Consider the following 18,244-nt stretch of genomic DNA (forward strand, 5'->3'; position numbering starts at 1 on the left):
CCTCCTCAGATTTCTGTCTCCGGAATTGATATTTATTGTCTGATCCGGAGTTGTGTGTTTATGAAGGGGGAAGTTTTCATAGGCGTTTCCAAGTATAACTTTTAATGTCCACTCACTGGCCCTAGAGTGTCAGCATGTGAGTGTAAGTGTGTAATGCATTTACAACACACAATGTAAGCTCTGTAAAAAAAAATCCATGGACCAATACTGAATTATGAGGTGGGTTTATGAATGTGGATTTATGTAGTGTTATGTTTTTAACATACTGTAAGTTAACCTTGTGCATAGTGATTGTTTTCCAAGCCCAGACATTCCTTGATGAATCAAACACATATTTCTTCACATTAAGTGGAGGGAAATGAAGGGTTGAGTGATAATTCTCGGTGGAAGCTAATTATTATTGATATTAACATATTGAATTTTTTCTTCTCTAGTTTAAAACTCACGGTGTGTAACATTATTTCTAGAAAAGTATGGTTTGGTTATTTTCTCTTCCATCCTTCACTGTGTATTAACTTATTTGTTTTAAATTATTTTATATTAAAACATTTTCACTTAGATTTTTAATATCATTATTTCTCTCTTGTTTTTATTATTTAGAATTTTTCATTTATGCATTTTTAGTACTATTATGATAAATATTTAGTTGTACCTAAGTTTTTTTCTCATATTTATTGTCCCTATTGCTTTGTCCTTTTTAATTTGGTTTTAAAATGATGTATTTTTATTCATTTTATCCCTTCATTTTTGTTATATATTTTTTATTTCTTGTACTTTCATGCTTTATTCTTGTTTTTATTTGTATAATTATCAGGTTTAATCTGGTTTTTTTTCACATGAATTTAAGTATCACTATCATATCTCTCCACCTCTCCATTTATTGCGCTATTTATCAACGTACATATCCCTATCCAGAAATGGGCAATGAAAACTTAACTGCTTGCTCATATTCCCTGAAAAACAAAATTAACCAAACTGTGGAAGAAATAATAAAATGAGAACAGCTTTCAGTCACTGGATTTTACATATTTAAGCTCTTACTTTGACAGTGAAGTCGGCTCCAAGTGGGCCGGTGATTCTCAGGACTTCCTTATCAGAAAGTTTCTGGAAGTCCAGGGTGGTGTTCTCCAGGAGGAACTGCCCCGATTTATCCAACACCAGTTCCCCTTTCACCCCCTGTAGTGTCTTACTCTCCACATCTAGAGAGGAAACAAATTAAGAGCAAGGGCAAAATGAAGTTTATCGGTTTCAATTCTAAAATAAATCAACATACAGATACTTTAGTTTCTCTTTGAATATCATATTTTCTTGTCTACATTTTCCCTCGTTACTGTCAAACTAAATGAAGCAGCAAATGAAAGGAAAAGCAGTGACCCCCTCACCGTTTGACCTCACCTTACCCCTGGCCTAATAAGGGTGTTGTGTGATTTCCTCGGTGACATTTTAACAAAAACAAGGAGGTACCAGGGAAGCAGCAACCAGCAGACACATGGTTACAATTTAGGGGCTTTTGGCCAAAGAGAAGGAGGGAAATATTAAATGAAAAATCTGTCCATTCAGAAAATCTTTCGACCTGGTCCAGGAAACAATCTGTAAACTCAGCGTGGAAAAAAGATAGATGCTGAAATGGAACATTTGTTATCGATTTGATCCAGTGTGGAGTCTGATGCCAGCACTTTGACACCAGAGAGATCTGCTGGAAGCCTCACACCTTCTCAGAGCCAGGGCAATGGGGAAAAATAAATATCTGGTTATTCTGTGCTGAGCTACTTTCAAAAGCAAAGCCCAAAATATAATATATTTCATAATGAAATGTTGACTTCAGGTTGTTTCTTGGGCGAGATATTCATTAGAGGTCAAGCAAGTATAACTTATAATGGAAAAGTAATATTTCTTTTGAATAGCAAGTCTTTAAAACACAACATGACCGGCAGTAAAACTCCCTAAGCTCATGCAGAATACTTGTGTTTAATGTGCAGGTATTTGGCGATAAAAAACACAGCCAAATACAAATATCACCCTGGACCTACCAGGACTTACACAAGTGATCCGGGCCTTTCAGGACCAGGCGAACATGACGACTCTTAAAGGGGACGGCAACAACCGTGTCCTCAGCTGCAGCAGGAGAAGAAAAACAGCTTTAAGAATATCACTCATAGTTATACAGATCACAACTAGTAACACACATACCATAAGAAACTGACTGATTTGACTAAGAAAGACTGCAGTCGGACAAAAGGTGATTATTATTGAATGTATTGTGAGTGAGATACTTTACTTTTTCCTGATGCGTGCTGTGTCTTGTAGTGTCCTCGTACCAGTCTGCAGGATGAGCCGTCTCCATTGCATACACCGCAGTTGTCCTCCTTCACTGCGCTCCCCAAGTCATGATCACATCCTACAATCTATCACACACAGACAAATACACAGAGGAGAGAGAAGTACTCAGATCTTGTACTTGAGTAAAAATAGAAGTACCAGAGTGTAAGAAGACTCTGTTGCAAGTAAAAGTCCTGCATTCAAAATGTTACTCAAGTAAAAGTACAAAAGTTGTAGCATCAAAATATACTTTAGCTAGTTTTAATGACTTTGTATACTGTAGGGTAGCTTGTGGATTTACTCCAGGTGTAACTAAAGTCTGTTTTAAGTGTTGATTATATTTCTCATCATTAATCCAGATGTGTAACTAAAGGTATTCAATAATCGTAGTGGTACACAATTGACCTCTGAATTGTAGTGCAGTAGAAGTACAAAGAAGCATAAAATGAAAATACTCAAGTAAAGTACAAGTACAGGTAATACGTCCCACCTCTGAGTAGAAGTATCTTGTTAATGTTCTTACTTTGCTTATTTTCTTTACACCACTGCAAATACATTAAAAGCAATATTATTTCTCATTTTCATTTTTATCAAACATAAATAAACTCCAAACTGCAAAACAATAGAAAGATACATGTGAAAATTCCCAGTAAAATGATGTTGAGTTAGTTAAAGATGATGTCTTCCTTGAAACCATTTAAATGTTACAGTGAGATTATAAAAAAACATCCCTCAGGGTTCCTCCATATTCAGACCAGATGTATTGTTTCTATTTCTACAATAGCCTTATACTGTCCCGCATTGTTTTTCATAAACACTATCTGCAATCATGCGTTGTTGATTAATGGAGTTGTTAGCCATTTCTGTCGGTAAGATAAAACCAAACCACAGTGTGATTTGGGCCTGGTAAGAAAGCCTCTGCTGACAAAACGCGTTGGGATGTAATTTCATTCAAGCGGGAAAAAATGCATTGCAAAGTATTTCCTGGACTGTCACTCAGATATTATCCTCATTAAGGATTCATCTGTAAAGCACATGGGCAGACGTGAGTATTGTAAGTCAACCTACTGTTTATAAGTTGTATTGTTTTATGTTATGTGCTTTTCTGTCGTTTGTGTGATTTTGTAAGTAATACACTCTGTTTTAGGGACTGATTTGAGCCGTAAGTTTTATCGGAAAACGGCAAACGGTTGAAATCCAAGCAAAATTGTTCTGATTAATATCAAGAAGGATGGCTCAAATCAAATTCTCAAAGAGTAGTGTTGAATGATGATTCAATCAAACTTTAAATTGATCAACCTGCATAAATACTTGTATCCATTAGTCCTGTTCAGTTATGGTTCGCCTGCACACATCCTCAAAAAACTTCAATATGTCCAAAACTCCGCTGCCTGCATGCTCACCTCCACCCGACGCTCCGACCCCATCATCCATGACCTCCACTGGCAGCCCATCAAGCACTGCATTGACTTAAAATCTTACTTTTCACTTACAAGGCCCTCAACAACCTTGCCACCCACCCCCCTACCTCTGTGATCTCATCCAACAACACACCCCCACCCGTCGCCTCAGGTCTGCTGATGCTAACCTACTGCAGCCCATCCGAACCAAGCTCCGGACCTGGGGCAACAGGGCCTTCGCTGCAGCCTCCCCCTCCGTCTGGAACTCCCTCTCAAGTCACGTCCGATATGCCAACACTCTCACGTCATTCAAAAAAGCCCTCAAAACTCACCTTTTCAATCTTGCTTTTGACTCCCAACCCTTTAACCCAAAATAAATAAGTGTGTGGCTTGTTGTGATATATACCTTAACTAAAGGAATAAGAACTCCTCAAAGTGGGATTCTTCCTCCTACCTGGCAGACTCCGCTGATGCACATGTCCAAAGACTCGGTGTAGCAGCGGGTCCCATCCAGCACTTTAGGAGCCAGCTCCATCACCAGGCCCGAGCCTTTAGCTTTGCACTTGAGAGCGCAGGGGTTGTCGGGGTCATTGTACACAGGGAGCCACTCGTGGTACTGACCCTGGTATCGCACGTCTGCGTGGGCTGAACACTGCTGGGCACGGAAGTCACCGGCATCTGGAGGACAATCCTGAGGGGCAAAGAAATGTTCAGCCAATTTCTAGAATTAGTGCAAAGACTATCGCAATGGTAATGCAGGAAAATGCGATTACTGAATGTCAAAGTAATGTTCCTTATGTTAAATGAAAGCAGAACTAGAGTGAGGTTCCCCTACTCAACTTCCCACTTTCTTTCAAACAAGGGAATCACACATGACCTTATTACACCCTTCGACCATAAACTTTGCTAACCTAGTGACAGTTCCACCCTCTTCTTATCACAATGTGCTCAGTTCATTTCATTAAGAAAAAGGCTCTAAAAAGCTGTTTCCACATCCTAAATATAACTATGAATTTGGACCAACTCACCACATTACCGCAGGTGCGATATTTGATATTCTGCCCTTCACAGGTCCTGCAGAAGAAGAAAAAAAAAACATGTAAATAATATAAAACACAATCCACAGCAGCCATATTCTCCAACTGTGGATTCTTTTCCCTTTTTTGGAATCCTACAATGATGATGTGACAACATTGAAACATGGGCTTTGAGTTATATTTGCAAAAATGTAATTGCATTCCCATATTGTGATGGTTGATTCATACAAGGGGGTACTGTATGTTTGTTTGGTGAACAGGATGAAACAAAGAAGTGATTGCTATTTCCATAAGGCAAATAACAAATCCCAATTGGTTTGAAAATGGCATAGCCTACTTGAGGAACCCTCCCCAAAAATATCAAACTGTAAAATTGATATAAAGCAGGAAAAAAAGGAATTAGAAAATGTTAAAACAGAGTCCATAGGTACGTAAAATACAAAAATATAATACTTAATGTTTCTTAGTGGTCAGTGTAGTCATCGCTTTGTAAGCCAACAGAAGTGCACACACAGTAGTAGAGCAGAGTAGCGTCTGCTGAACAGATCGGAGTGGTTTGGACCACGACTCTCTGCATGACAGTCCTCAGTGTCTTTACCCAAATTATAGAGCTAACCACTTATTGAAAATTAGGATTCCTTTGTGCTTTGATGCCGAGTGACGATAAACCATTGATGGTGACTATGATAGGCCAATTATCCAAGCCCCCAGTGGAAACCAATCAAAGGATTTTCGTTGGAGTTTTGGAACCTTTAGAGGAATTCCAGTGTCGGTGTCCCTTAGCTAATCTGGACTCATGATTGGAGGTTACATCTTGGACTTTGGACTCACAGGGGAACGAAGGCTCGAGGATTTGTACAATATTATTCCAGAGAGCGGAGGGAGTGAATGGGAAGTGTGTGGCATGGCAGGAACATTAGACTCTGTTACGTTTCCAGACAGTCCCCTCTGCCAAGCCTAACAGCGGGTCACGAGGCTCTGACCCAAACAAGAGCCTTTCAAAGACTCGAGAGACAGGTAGCAGAGAAGAGCAATATATATATATATATATATATAGGCTACGAGAAAAAAGAGGCAAAGGGAATAAAATGAATTTCCCTTTTCATTTCCTCTTAACTTTGGAAGCTGAAGTGAAGGCTAAGCAGAAGTCGGGCCGGGGCTGGAGATTCATCATAGCGTCATTATTGGTTAGGGAAAAAACGACTGGAGCACATAACACATAACTCACCGAGTATGGCCCTGCTCTTTCCTGCCAAATATTCACAGAAGACACAGAGAGTTTGTGCATCAAAACGACGCACAAGACTGCATAGAGAGTAAAACTAGCATCTAGCATGCCAACAACCCCATTCTTAGACAGGAACTCAAATCTATAGTAACCATGAAAAATTCATTCACTTTAAATATTGGTTATGGATTAAAGTTTCCTTGGCTTATAATGTCTATATACATGTCATCAACTCTTCTCACTAGATTGAAAGTAATTGCAACCGGGGCTCCATGACCTTTGCCATAATATTCATACACTAGAGACGGGTGGGCACATGAACGCTTAGAATTATGTCAGCTCGGCAATTGATCAACTTGGGAAATTGAGAGCCTTGAAAGGGAAGGGTAACATGTTGAGAAAGATGAAATAATAGTAGAAAAGCTACTACCTCTTTCCTTTGACTACAAGTCAGCCAGTTAGTCCAACTTTTTTTAAAAGAGTGAGATTTCTCGGCGACTATTGTCATTATATTTTGAGGATGAATGATAAGGGATCTTTTAGCTCCATATAGTGCACTTCAAAGTCTTAATTTATCCAGTGGAATATCTCCAAATCTACAAGATGGATTGGAAAAATTATTCGAACAGACATTCATGGTTCCCAGACGACATATCTAAGTAGTAAACAGACTTTTTTGAGTTGTTTTTAGCACTGCACAGGCCACAGAGAGGGTGGTCCCTTATTCTGTAAAGGACACATAATCGAGGTGCCAGGCCCTACTTAATTAGGGTGACAAAATTAGTAATTCCCTTGGAGAAAATGCACATTTTAACTACCACCCCATCTAAAGAAAGACTTATAAACACAGCCGTGCATGGCTTTGGTGAAAATGCCACAGTCATTTAATGCTAACGTCTGTAATTTCTGTCAATCAGAGACCCAATGAAGAGTGAAACCATTTTACAGAGTTATTTGCAACGCTTAAATACGTATTTAACTTGTTCCCCTGCATACTGTAGGACTGTGCAGCTTCATTTCCTCATGATGGAAGGCTTTAAATGGAGTAGAGCTGTTAATAATGTTTAATTCTATTATCTGTTAATCTGTATATTATTTTTTTGAATACTTGATTGATCTTTTAGTCTATAAAATGTCAGAAAATATTAAAAAATGTCTATTCCTGTTTCTCAAAGGTGATAACTTCAAATGTCTTGTTTTGTCAGTCCGGACTCAAAGATAAACACTTTAATATGATATAAAAAAGATAAAGAGATGTAATCCCTATATTTGACAGGCTGAACTCAAAATTATGAATAAATTATCAGAATGGTTAGCAATTGTTTTACCGTTGATTTGAAAGTCAAATTATTGTTTCTGCTCTATAATAAGGTATATGACTCTTTCTAACATTTAAAAAAAAAAAAGTCAAGGCTGGCCTCGGTTTGATAAACAATAAAAGACCAATACGACCAAACCACGAGCCTCGTAAAAAATGAGCAGCGCTTTCTCTCGCCATAACACTCAATCCATATGTCCACACTCGCTTCCAATGCTGTTGTTAATAATGGAGATTGTGATCAAGTGAAGGGGGGACTAATGAGGGCCAGCAATCTGTGCTATGCATGTGCGGTTGTCTGTCTCACTCGTGCGTTTCAATATTAGGTTTATGTGTGTGTGTGTGTGTGTGTGTGTGTGTGTGTGTGTGTGTGTGTGTGTGTGTGTGTGTGTGTGTGTGTGTGTGTGTGTGTGTGTGTGTGTGTGTGTGTGTGTGTGTGTGTGAGAGTGTGTTTAAAGGTCAGAGAGTTGGAGTGGTATTGGTTTGGAGGGTGTTGCAGGCCCGTTTCCAGCCTCTCTTTCCAAAGAGTCACACACACAAGGGGCCTTGTGCTGGGCTTTTTAATGACGCTGTTTGATCTGCCACCCGGTCCCAGGCTACTGCTCCCGTGTTCCCACGCAACAGCACGGTGAGGCGGGATGAGGTGGGACGGAGGGTCCTACCATTTCCTCCGCAAAAAAAGACATACATTACTGCCACTGCCTTATGACACATGAGTTTGTAAACATACCCGCCGTGGACGTCTACAACACCTTCATCCCACATGAGGCTCAGACCCCAAACACCTCTTAACACGTCAATTGCTTTTACAGCCAGTAGCGTTCTGAGGTGTGCCTGACCAAAAAAATCTGGGCAAGCAGAGAGAAATGACCGCTGCTGATATCATTAAATGAACTCCTCAAAAAGCCATTGACCTCAGTGTTTACCGAGCAGCACATGGGGGGTCTGGCACTTTGAGTTTGAGGTTTTGACAGCCTCATGCCTCTCAGCCTGGCTCCCCAGCACAAGTGCAGACAGATGGTTATAAAACACTTAAGCTACACCTCAGGTATGATCTGCATTTATTTTTGTCTTTGGATAGTTGTAATGTTTTACGATCTCCCCCTGAACCCCAAACACTGAAACAGGGGCGACTTTGGCAGCATTCCTGGCTACCTTTAGTGAGAGACAAATACATTCGGGGAACTGTAAAATAAAGGAATGCAGTGAAGTCACCCCGCAGCTATTTCCCAGTCAATAAATGTGACAACATTTTTATAGGAAACATACTCTCTCATTCCCTTTTCTCCTATTTTCTCTTCCTTAAATCCACTTGTAATTGACCACTCTGCCCATAACACTTTGCCTCAAGCTTTAATCTTGAAGTGCTCAGTTAGCTCAAAGCCTAACCAACCGGGCGACTTTGGCACCAGGATGAAAGGACGCAGAGGTCCAAATTGCAAGTTCCAGTTCGTCCCCAGATTTAAGCCGAGATGATGAGTAGTGGGAATCAAAACAACATGGGTTCATGCTCGCAGAGGCCAAACCCTATCACAGTAAAGTTATTAAAAAGTGACATGCACTTTGGCAAGGGACATTGATTGTTATGCTTTGATTTGCAATAAAAAAGGGTCATTACTGAAAATCATATCCCCATTGTCACTGATGAATTCAAGATTTATTCTCTTATGGCCGTCTAGACAGCACTAGGAGGTGGATGGGCAAGTGATCTCAGTTGACCCCTCAGGGCTATTTAACATTCCCACTACAGTCATATGTTGCGAGCACTCTCAGTGCAGCCCACGGGAATGGAGTGAGATTTACTCACACTATTAGGGACGCTGTCTGGATTTATTTGGCAGAACGGCTGTGAGCAAAAAGAAAAAGAACCACCCCACAATCCCCCCTTTCCCTCTCTCGAAATCCTAAAGCTGTGATATGGCACTTTAATGGAAACCAGTCCAACCCCAGTCAGGACTTAGCTCTTTATAAAGGGAGATTACCTCGGATAGAGTTGAACACATACTTACAAATTGTCGAGTTTACTTTAGGTGGGCTATAGATATGGTTTAGCTTAGGTCCTAAAGGTCCACAGGACTCAAACATAGGGATATCAATTCTTTCAAGGGGCTGTTTTGAATAATGTATCATATTTAGAAGACATACTTTAATTGAGTTGCAGTTTGTTTCTAAAAATGCAAAAGCTTCTTTCCAGTAATAAGAGCAACTCTGATAAGTGATCACCACAGATATTGCTTTTGATTGATTTAACTAGCAAGAAGTTTACATTTAGTAAATGCACTTTTGTTTCATTAGGTAGTCATTACCTTCAATTCCATTCTTGTGCCATATTAGGTGTGATTTTGAGGCATGTATTTCCCAATGCATGAGTATCACCCATGGTGTTGCTCGACGATTCTCTCCAACCAATCAAAGGTCTTAACTGGGATTAAGGTGGTACCGACCAAAACACCAGGTACCCTCTACAACATTTGCTAAAGGAAAACACAAAAGGGCAAGTAGATCATGCAGTGGAAAAATACCTGTATGTAGAGTATGTGCGACACTTACTTGGAACTGAGGCATCTTCTGAGGGAGTATGAGGCGCCTCCTCCACAGGTCCGGGAACATTCACTCCATGAACCCCAGGCGTCCCACAGAGTGTCTCTGTCCTCCTCTGACCGCGCTGTACGCGAGCTCTACAGGCAGAAGGGAAGGAGGAAGTGATGAGTTACACATGAGATAGATATGCTTGCGCAGTTACCAGTTTGGATTCTCAGTTTTATCACCACATCCATTTAAACCAATGTAATGATGTCTTTTGTATTGGTTATCGTCTGTTCTGCAAGACACTACCAAACATTTAATATGATTAACTGTCATTTCTTATCCATCTTTTGCTATACAAGATTCGGTTTCCTTCGTTTGATCAGGACAAACAGAAAAAGCCAGAGCTGCTAGCCTGAATTAAAATCCAGGAGCTGATGAAAACGAAACACAAGTGCATGTGACAGGATGAGCAAGAGTGCAAAAGGAAGTAATCAAAAGCGCTCAACTTTTCCCCTTTTGAAAATCTCAAATGTCTGTCATTCTTCAGATTATGAAAAGTTAGTCCTCTCTTTAACTTCGGGCCTTGCTTGTGTGTCTCTCTGCTAATTGCATTGTGCTGTATTTGGCAGCAGAGGTAGGGCTATTACTGCGGGATCCAAAGTCAATATTATGGAAAGATTAATTTTGCGACTGCAAGGACAATGTGGATCTCGGATGTAGAGAGAAAGCCAAGAAATAAAGATCCTCTCCACCCTTCAATCCTAAAATATTTGCACTACTCTAAGGCCTTTTGTATTTCGTGATTAGACTTGATTCACCTTGCTCTAAAAAGAGGTGTTTATTTGTAAGGCTGGCACTGTCATCTGATGTGGATCACCTACTGCTTCACATGAGTTATGTTTCTTTGTCTTGGCCGTGCTCAGCAGCAGAGCTCTTCTCAATACCCTTTGCAGGTCTGACTGAATGAAGTCACAGCGCTACGTTACAGATTCAGATGGAGTGAAAAGGAAAATATATTGCTTCTGCAATCTAGAACAAGGGCAGCTTAGCTCCGTGGAGGTATTCCACTCAAAGCTGCCAAAAAAGCTAGTTCTATACCTGTTAAATGGATGAAAACCTGGAAAATGAAAGAAAAGACTTGGAACCAAGACTGGGACAAATCATCCACCTTCTATTGCAGCAGGAATGTGGTTTCAAAGACTTGAGGTGCAAACACATTCAATAAAATAATCTGCCATTCAACAGAGGCTTTAAGGCTTTGAAAAGCAATAGGTGGGTCCAAGAGAAAATTATCATTTTCTACAATAACCTGAACACTTAAGCAGTCTTACTGGTGTAGGTGAACCATGAAAGATTATTATACGTTTTCAATAAGGCAGCTTTTGTGCGCCTTAGACATCCTCACAGCGTGGGATCTTTACACCAGTTTGTCCAGCAGAGATTTTGAAAGTGACCCTAAAATCTAAAGTCCTGCAGATTAAGAATGAAATGTGTAAACAAGCCCTACTACTCTAAACACACTGAATAAACCAGAGAACATTATGTGTAACACCTGCCCTCAAAACGATTTATGCCCACTGAGCTGACAAATAGTTTACGGTGAATGTCCAGCCTTGTGTTTGAAATACACAGCCATGGGATTTTAGAAGAAAAACTCAGGATACGCCAAGTTATTTTGACCTCTTTGGCCCCTTTTTCCCCAACAGCATGGCATAGCGCTTGGTCTACAAAGATGAATGGATTTCAGGGGAAAGCAGAATCAAGGTAATAATACTGCCTCGATTATTTTCTTTGGGTCAAGGTAGCAAAAACTCCCATGATGTAAGCTGCGGAGCAGGGTGGTGGGTTCACGTTATTAAAAGTGCGTGGGGACTGATATAAATGGCTGTCAGGGCTGATGACGCCTGAGGAACAGCAAGACCTAAACACGCCGCCAATGGAGCATGCAGCCAAACGCATCGCCGCTACTTTCTGCACGGGCCAACTATTCCCGTGTTTGGATCCACGGTAAATAAACACAGGCAGTGCTCTGGGCAGCCGGTTAACACACCAACTTAATTCTCCTTTGAAAAGCAATCAGTGAATTTTGAACTCAATTCCGGCTGGGAGCTGTGTGTTGCAAAGCCAAGAGGGCAGGAGGCAAAACAAGGCTGGTGAAGACAGAGGAAGGGACTGAGGGATGGATGGAGATGAGGAGGTTGTTTGGCTGACGGTTCTGCTATTGTTCTCAATAAGAGGCGGAGGAACACAAGGCTCATGGCAGTCTTGCTGGAATTTGGATCCAATTATCAAAAGGCTGGGGTATCAACTTGGAGGCTTCCTAACCTCATTTGCCCTGGGGTTTTATTTGCACTGTAACATCAGCATTTACACAACAAAGCAGTGACATTTAGACACATTTGTTCTCTGGCTCTTTAACTTGGAGAAAAACAGCAAACATGTGACCACTAAAGGCCCTGTGGCTGACAGGAATCCAAAATGGAAGAGAGGAAATGAGCACATGATAAAAAGGCCAGTGATCTCCATATTATGTTATTCTGATGGACAGATTCTATTTAAGTCACCTGTCAGCAGCTGAGACTAAGGACATTTTCCTTGAAGATGGAAAACTCCTCGGCAGGGGAAAGAAACCAGACTCTGGAGTCTTTTTTCGCAGACTGTGTCAATATACACACGATGGCCTTTTCAGTCGGAAAGACATACGATATTTGCACATCTGCTGAATCCCTTGTCGTCTGCTCCACGCAGCACGCCACTGTACTCACCGTCGAGCAAGGCAGTCACTGTAATGTAACAGGGAGTGCTAACAATCACATGACAGGCCTACCTTTGTGACTTATCAAAAACAAAGGAGGCATGGGGACGTTTGAGTTAAAGTCAATAAAGTCAGGGCCCACTAGCTGCCTTGTTAGAGCTGAAATGACTCCACCGGCTGAAGAGCGCATTTCTGCTGCACAAATCAAAAATCTAAAAATACATGCATACACACTCCTACACAGGAAAGCAATCTATAAGAACCCACATGACAACTACTTAAATGAAAGATTAAAGAATCAGAAACAGGTTTTCCTTGGATTAAGATTGAGGAAAAGATGAAACATTACAGTACCAGTATAAGAAGAGCAGTCACCAGTAGCTTGCAAGATATAAAATCTCGCTCCATGCCTCCCCAGAGTGTGTGAGTCAACCTCTCCGGCTCTGAGTGAGTATTTGTCTGTGATGCTCGGCTCTCCGGGTCACTCTGAGTCGCGTCTGTCTGCCTGCCGGCTCCTCTCTGACTCGCTCCCCTTCTACCTCAGGAGTAAGGGGAGGGAAGGAGGACTGGGAGTGTGTATGTGTTTTTGTGTGAATGTGGGGGGAGTAATCGGGCAGGATCCGAGCCCCACGAGTCCTTCAGGTCTGGCACTCTAGCCAATCAATAAATGGGCCTCAGTCAGGCGTGCTAGTTCAAACAAGGAACAGGGCCAGCTGCAACCTCACAACTTCACACGTGTGTGTGTGTGTGTGTGTGTGTGTGTGTGTGTGTGTGTGTGTGTGTGTGTGTGTCAGTCAGAGAGTAGGAATAATGGCAGACAGACAACAATTGTAAACCAATTTTCTTTCTGCCTTTGATTCTTTCCATTTCTTCTTCTAAAATCTCAAATTTCTGCCTCTTACACTCCACTTTTTTCCTCATTTTATTTCGCTCATGCTGCTGTTTTTCATTTCTCTTTTGCTCTGGACAGCTTTGCTCAGTCTACTGCCAGCACTGTGTTTTGAAAATGTCAAAAATTCTCAGTTGTACAGAGCAAGATAATCTACGAGCAAGTTTTGGATTTTGGTTTAACAGCGTTGTTTTTATGAATATGTTTAGAAAAAACAAAAAGGAATTTCCATGTATGCACAGACATGCTGTCTCAAAAACAACTTAACAAAAGGAGCACATGACTTCATGTCCGGCCTCCTGATTGTGTTTTGTTTTACAAGGAGTTACATGTGAGATCCCCATGTAAAATCAGATGACATAGTCCAGTCACCGAAGCTATCAGAATAGACTTCTCAGCCATGGAGACTTTTTTAGATTTCTTTATGAGCTAAAGGTTTACTTCAATAGAGCCTTTCATAACATCTGGCAGCTTAAGCCAGGGAACATTTGCACTGTCGAGGTGGGGAACAAGCCAGGTGTCCCCTGGAAGGACAATAACCTCTGGTTATAGAGAAAACAACCGGCGAGATGGACAGCTCTTGGTGCAGGGGGAATATACTATACACTGAGCGACTTTCCAGTTTGAACTTCCTGAAATGGCAAGAGACAGACAGTGAAACAGAAAAAAAGAAGTCAAAGTTGGTGCCAACCCACTGGTGCCCCTTTATGTGACTTACAAGGTAGCAGGCTATCATTCAGGAATTCAACCCTCACTTTCCAAAGACAATAAAAAAAACCCTGTGCCCTTCAAATCAAGACTTCAAATCCAACTTCCCAATCAAACACCAAATCAAAAACCACATAATTGCCATCAATTAAGGCTGCGAGGAATGTGCTGCACTCCAGAGCGAATAGTCAGCATCCCTAATCACAACACCGGAGCGGGTGTCTAACACACACACACACACACACACACACACACACACACACACACACACACACACACACACACACACACACACACACACACACACACACACACACACACACACACACACACACACACACACACACACACACACACACACACACACACACACACACACACACACACACACACACACACACACACACACACACACACACACACACACACACACACACACACACACACACACAATACCCCTTTCCACCTTTAATTCATAACCGTCTGATATTTGCTTTCAGAAGAAATCCTTGTCATATTTGCTAACGTATGACTACAGAAAATAAACCGTGGCATCGGTGATCTGCCCAGAGTTTAAAACCAAACACCAGAAGAGGAAATTAATGTGTTTGACTGACACCCACATGGAGCCAGCTCTCTACCACAACATTGCTGGAGGTGTCTCCTCACAGTTTAAACAATAATCTGTGATAAAATCGGAGGATGAAACCCTATTAGGGTATAATAATAACCCTGTTATTTAAACAATAATCTGTGAAGACCATGAGTTAAGAAAAAAATGATATAGTGCATTGTTATTTCACACAAAGGCAGGTTTGGGTATTAGGTTGCATGAGGGGAAGCATGCAAGTGGTTAAGGAGATTACAGGGAACTGATTGCTTAAAGACAGACTCTGAACCACTATTTTTGTAGATTAGGGCACAATTTCAGTCGGTTATGAAAACATTGTACTCCCTATAGCAATTATTGAGATCCGGGAACACGGCAAAATCACTTCAGCTAAATTGGCAAGCCAGGAAAGAGGAGCAGGACCATGAGTTAGGCTTTGATTGATCCAAACCACTTTATTTGGATGTAAAAGCGGAAAGCAAGTTAAAAAATAATAATCCCTCAATGCAAATAAGACTCCAGTGGCTGATCAAGCTTGCTGTTACTTAAGTAAATGTACTTTATGTAACTCCACCACTGGTGTTTGATCCTTGTACATACAAATAAGTTCCATTTTTTGGAAAATGTTGGAAACCAGCCAATTAATAACCCTGCAATACATTGCTTCTTACTCATCGTAGGGTAAAATTACACTAGAAATACTCTCTTGTGCAAAATAACATATAAATGTTAACCGGCTATGTTTTCAGGTCTTGTAAAAGGTCACCAAGTAGGCTTTCCAAGAAGCAGAGGTTTAACAGATCCTTCCCATGACTCCTCTGTGGAGGAATACAGGGTAAAATTAAGATATTGCCATATTATGGGGGAATGACCTGAGTTAAGAGTCCCTGAGTTCTCAGTAAGAGAGATAAATGAAGCTACAGTTACCAGGGACTGACTCTAAGTTACACTCAAGAGCCCAAACCATTGACTCCCATGAGGAGACTTAAATGGTTCAGGCGGGATAAATGGTAGCCTCCCGCCAACCACCCCCCCACCAAGGAGTATGTGCTCCAGGCAAGATTTACACCAATGCCATTGTTTGAAAAGCTTTCTGGGCCGCAGTATAAAATGTTTTACCAGGACAGTGATTTTACGACCTGCAGCTGAAAACCAACCACACTTCACCAACCCCCCCAAAAACGGGGTATTAAAATTAAGATGTAATTCCCCGACTATCAGCTTAATCCAATTCAAGCCAGATGGGAGGTGAGCTGCAAAACAGCAACTCATAGGATGCAGTAGTACAAAAACATGTGCTTTCAAACACTCCCATAATATCTTTCTTTATTCTTTGTTGTCTTTAATGATTAGCATTAAAGTTCATTTTCTTTCCATGAACTACTTGAGTATTTACGATTATGATATGGAAGGGGGGGGGTCGATTGAATTTCTGCAATATTTGGTTTCAGTATTTGTTGGTAATCTGAAGATGACAGATTTACAGAGCCATATAGCATCTTTTGAGGATACTGTATCATGGTCGACGGGGGAGGATGAACAGTGCTGCGAGCAAGGCCGTTTTAGAGATAAATAATGTGCTTGGGGGAGATAAAAACGCCAAATCGGCCTTTAACGGACCCATCTCTGTTGGCTTACAGTCCAAGAGACCTTCTGACTGCAACTCCCTGTAGCTCCTCGGAGGAAGACATTTGTTCTAGGTGGATATTGGTCCCAGAACTTTATATGCCATGAATGAAAACAAAGTGATTTGTTTCTCAGGAAAGCAGCTGCATTATAAAGGATTTCGTCAGCTTGCACAGACCTGGGAACATCTGGCGACGTTGTCTTGGAAGTCTCAACAAAAGGTAGATTCAATGTTAAAATGTATTTTACATCTGCTATTTAGACGGGACAAAGATATACAGCCAGGTTACCAATGGCATTAGTATCCAGGTGCTAAAAAAGCATGCTAACTAGGGATAAGCACGGAGAATACACTTATTTGAAAAAAACAACCAGAAATGTACTCAACAAATAAAATGTTTTAATCATTAACTTCAGTCTTCATAGTGACATATTGAATAAGCCAGTAACCACAATCTGATCCCACCTGAGCAAGCCTCTAAAACTCCCACAGCGCAGAGGACGAATGGGGCACATAATTAAAGAATCAGCAGTGACATTTACTGCTTCCTGAAACTGCGTTCATATGTTCCCAGCACCAAGCTTTTCCCATTAGCACATTCAGGAGAGCTCATATGTTTGAGCAGCTTTTCTGGTGATCTCCATCAGGGTCCCTCTACACCAACAATCCCCCAGAATGAATCCCTCTTTAACCCACTCGCGACCACTGTGGCGTTTTAAAGAAGGCATAACAGGAGGGGGTATAAATTAGCTAAGTAAAGCCGCTGGAGGTTAAACTGGTCTACCAAGGTGGGCTGGAGGGAAGCAGGGAGCGTGGGACCCGCCTCCAGACGCTAAGCATCACGGCTTATTTATAGACTGCCTGCCAGCATCAAGTTTGACGGATCACCTGTGCTTGAGAATGGAGACCATATAGCCATATCATCTGGACGTTCTAGCTGTTCAGAACAGTTTCTGAAAATTTAAATTCAATATCTGAAAACATAGTTTGATACACCATTTGAATTTGAAACATCTGAAATGAATTTATTTATTGTACTTAAAAGGTAGGTAATGATGAACCCACAGAGAACTAGAGGGGCACTCACAATGCGAAGACCACGGAGATGGACAAATGCCAAATCTGCAATGTTAAGGAAAGTGAACAATTATTAAAGCATCTGCTCCTGACTCTGATCAGCTCCAACATTTATTGTGTTCTTTCTCAGCCCATGCTTGACCCTTTCACCAAGTTTCATGACAATCTGACCTGTAGTTTAATTTGGATATGCTTTTAATACATTTTTTAGCTTATTAGTGAATTCGTTTTTACAATTGTTGTTATTTGTGTATGTACAGTTTCATATAAATATTTTTTAATGATATTTTTATTATTATTGCTAGTACGACTTCATAATGCATAGTAAAAAGTGTTGTATTTTGAGCAAATTAGAAGATATAACGTGTTTCTTATCGTTACCACTGCTGAATGAACATCCTCTGTATGTCCTCTCTCTCCTGGTCCTGTGAAACTGAACAGCAGACACCAGCGCTGCATCTGGGGCCGTTCACAGTCAACATCTAACCTGGCCTTGTCATCCCTTTCCCCCTAAATGCCTTCCTGTCCGAGTGATTCATTTGTTTTGGTTTCCTTGTGCATTTCAAAATAAATTAACCTAAAGTTTGCTCTTGAACTTCCACATAACGCTCCAACGTGTCAGTGGAAGCAGCTGTAACATGTGGGTCTTCTTAATCAGTGAACATGAGCATCAGTAATGAACAGGTTGCTCTGTTTTGCCTTGTACGAAAAAGAAGAACTGGCTTTTCTTAGAGAACTTATTTTATT

At 41.0% G+C, this 18,244-nt stretch overlaps 1 protein-coding gene across 2 annotated transcripts in view; it reads right to left on the reverse strand.

The window, feature by feature from the left end:
* Nucleotides 1–18,244, reverse strand: part of adamtsl3 (ADAMTS-like 3) — a 79,618-nt gene that overhangs the window by 16,044 nt on the left and 45,330 nt on the right. The window contains exons 1-7 of one of the 2 annotated variants that reach the window (XM_063900766.1): nt 12,941–13,092; nt 9,853–9,980; nt 4,748–4,793; nt 4,174–4,410; nt 2,279–2,405; nt 2,041–2,115; nt 1,042–1,199 (exon numbers count right to left, since the gene is read on the reverse strand). In XM_063900766.1, coding sequence (XP_063756836.1) covers nt 1,042–1,199; nt 2,041–2,115; nt 2,279–2,405; nt 4,174–4,410; nt 4,748–4,793; nt 9,853–9,980; nt 12,941–12,994 — 825 coding nt within the window. In that variant the 5' untranslated portion in view covers nt 12,995–13,092. Of the gene's footprint in view, nt 1–1,041; nt 1,200–2,040; nt 2,116–2,278; nt 2,406–4,173; nt 4,411–4,747; nt 4,794–9,852; nt 9,981–12,940; nt 13,093–18,244 lie in introns of those variants that run through there. The other variant, XM_063900765.1, reaches the window with a different exon arrangement.

The sequence above is a fragment of the Eleginops maclovinus genome, chromosome 14, assembly GCF_036324505.1.
Source record: "Eleginops maclovinus isolate JMC-PN-2008 ecotype Puerto Natales chromosome 14, JC_Emac_rtc_rv5, whole genome shotgun sequence".
In the NCBI taxonomy this organism is placed as follows: domain Eukaryota; kingdom Metazoa; phylum Chordata; class Actinopteri; order Perciformes; family Eleginopidae; genus Eleginops; species Eleginops maclovinus.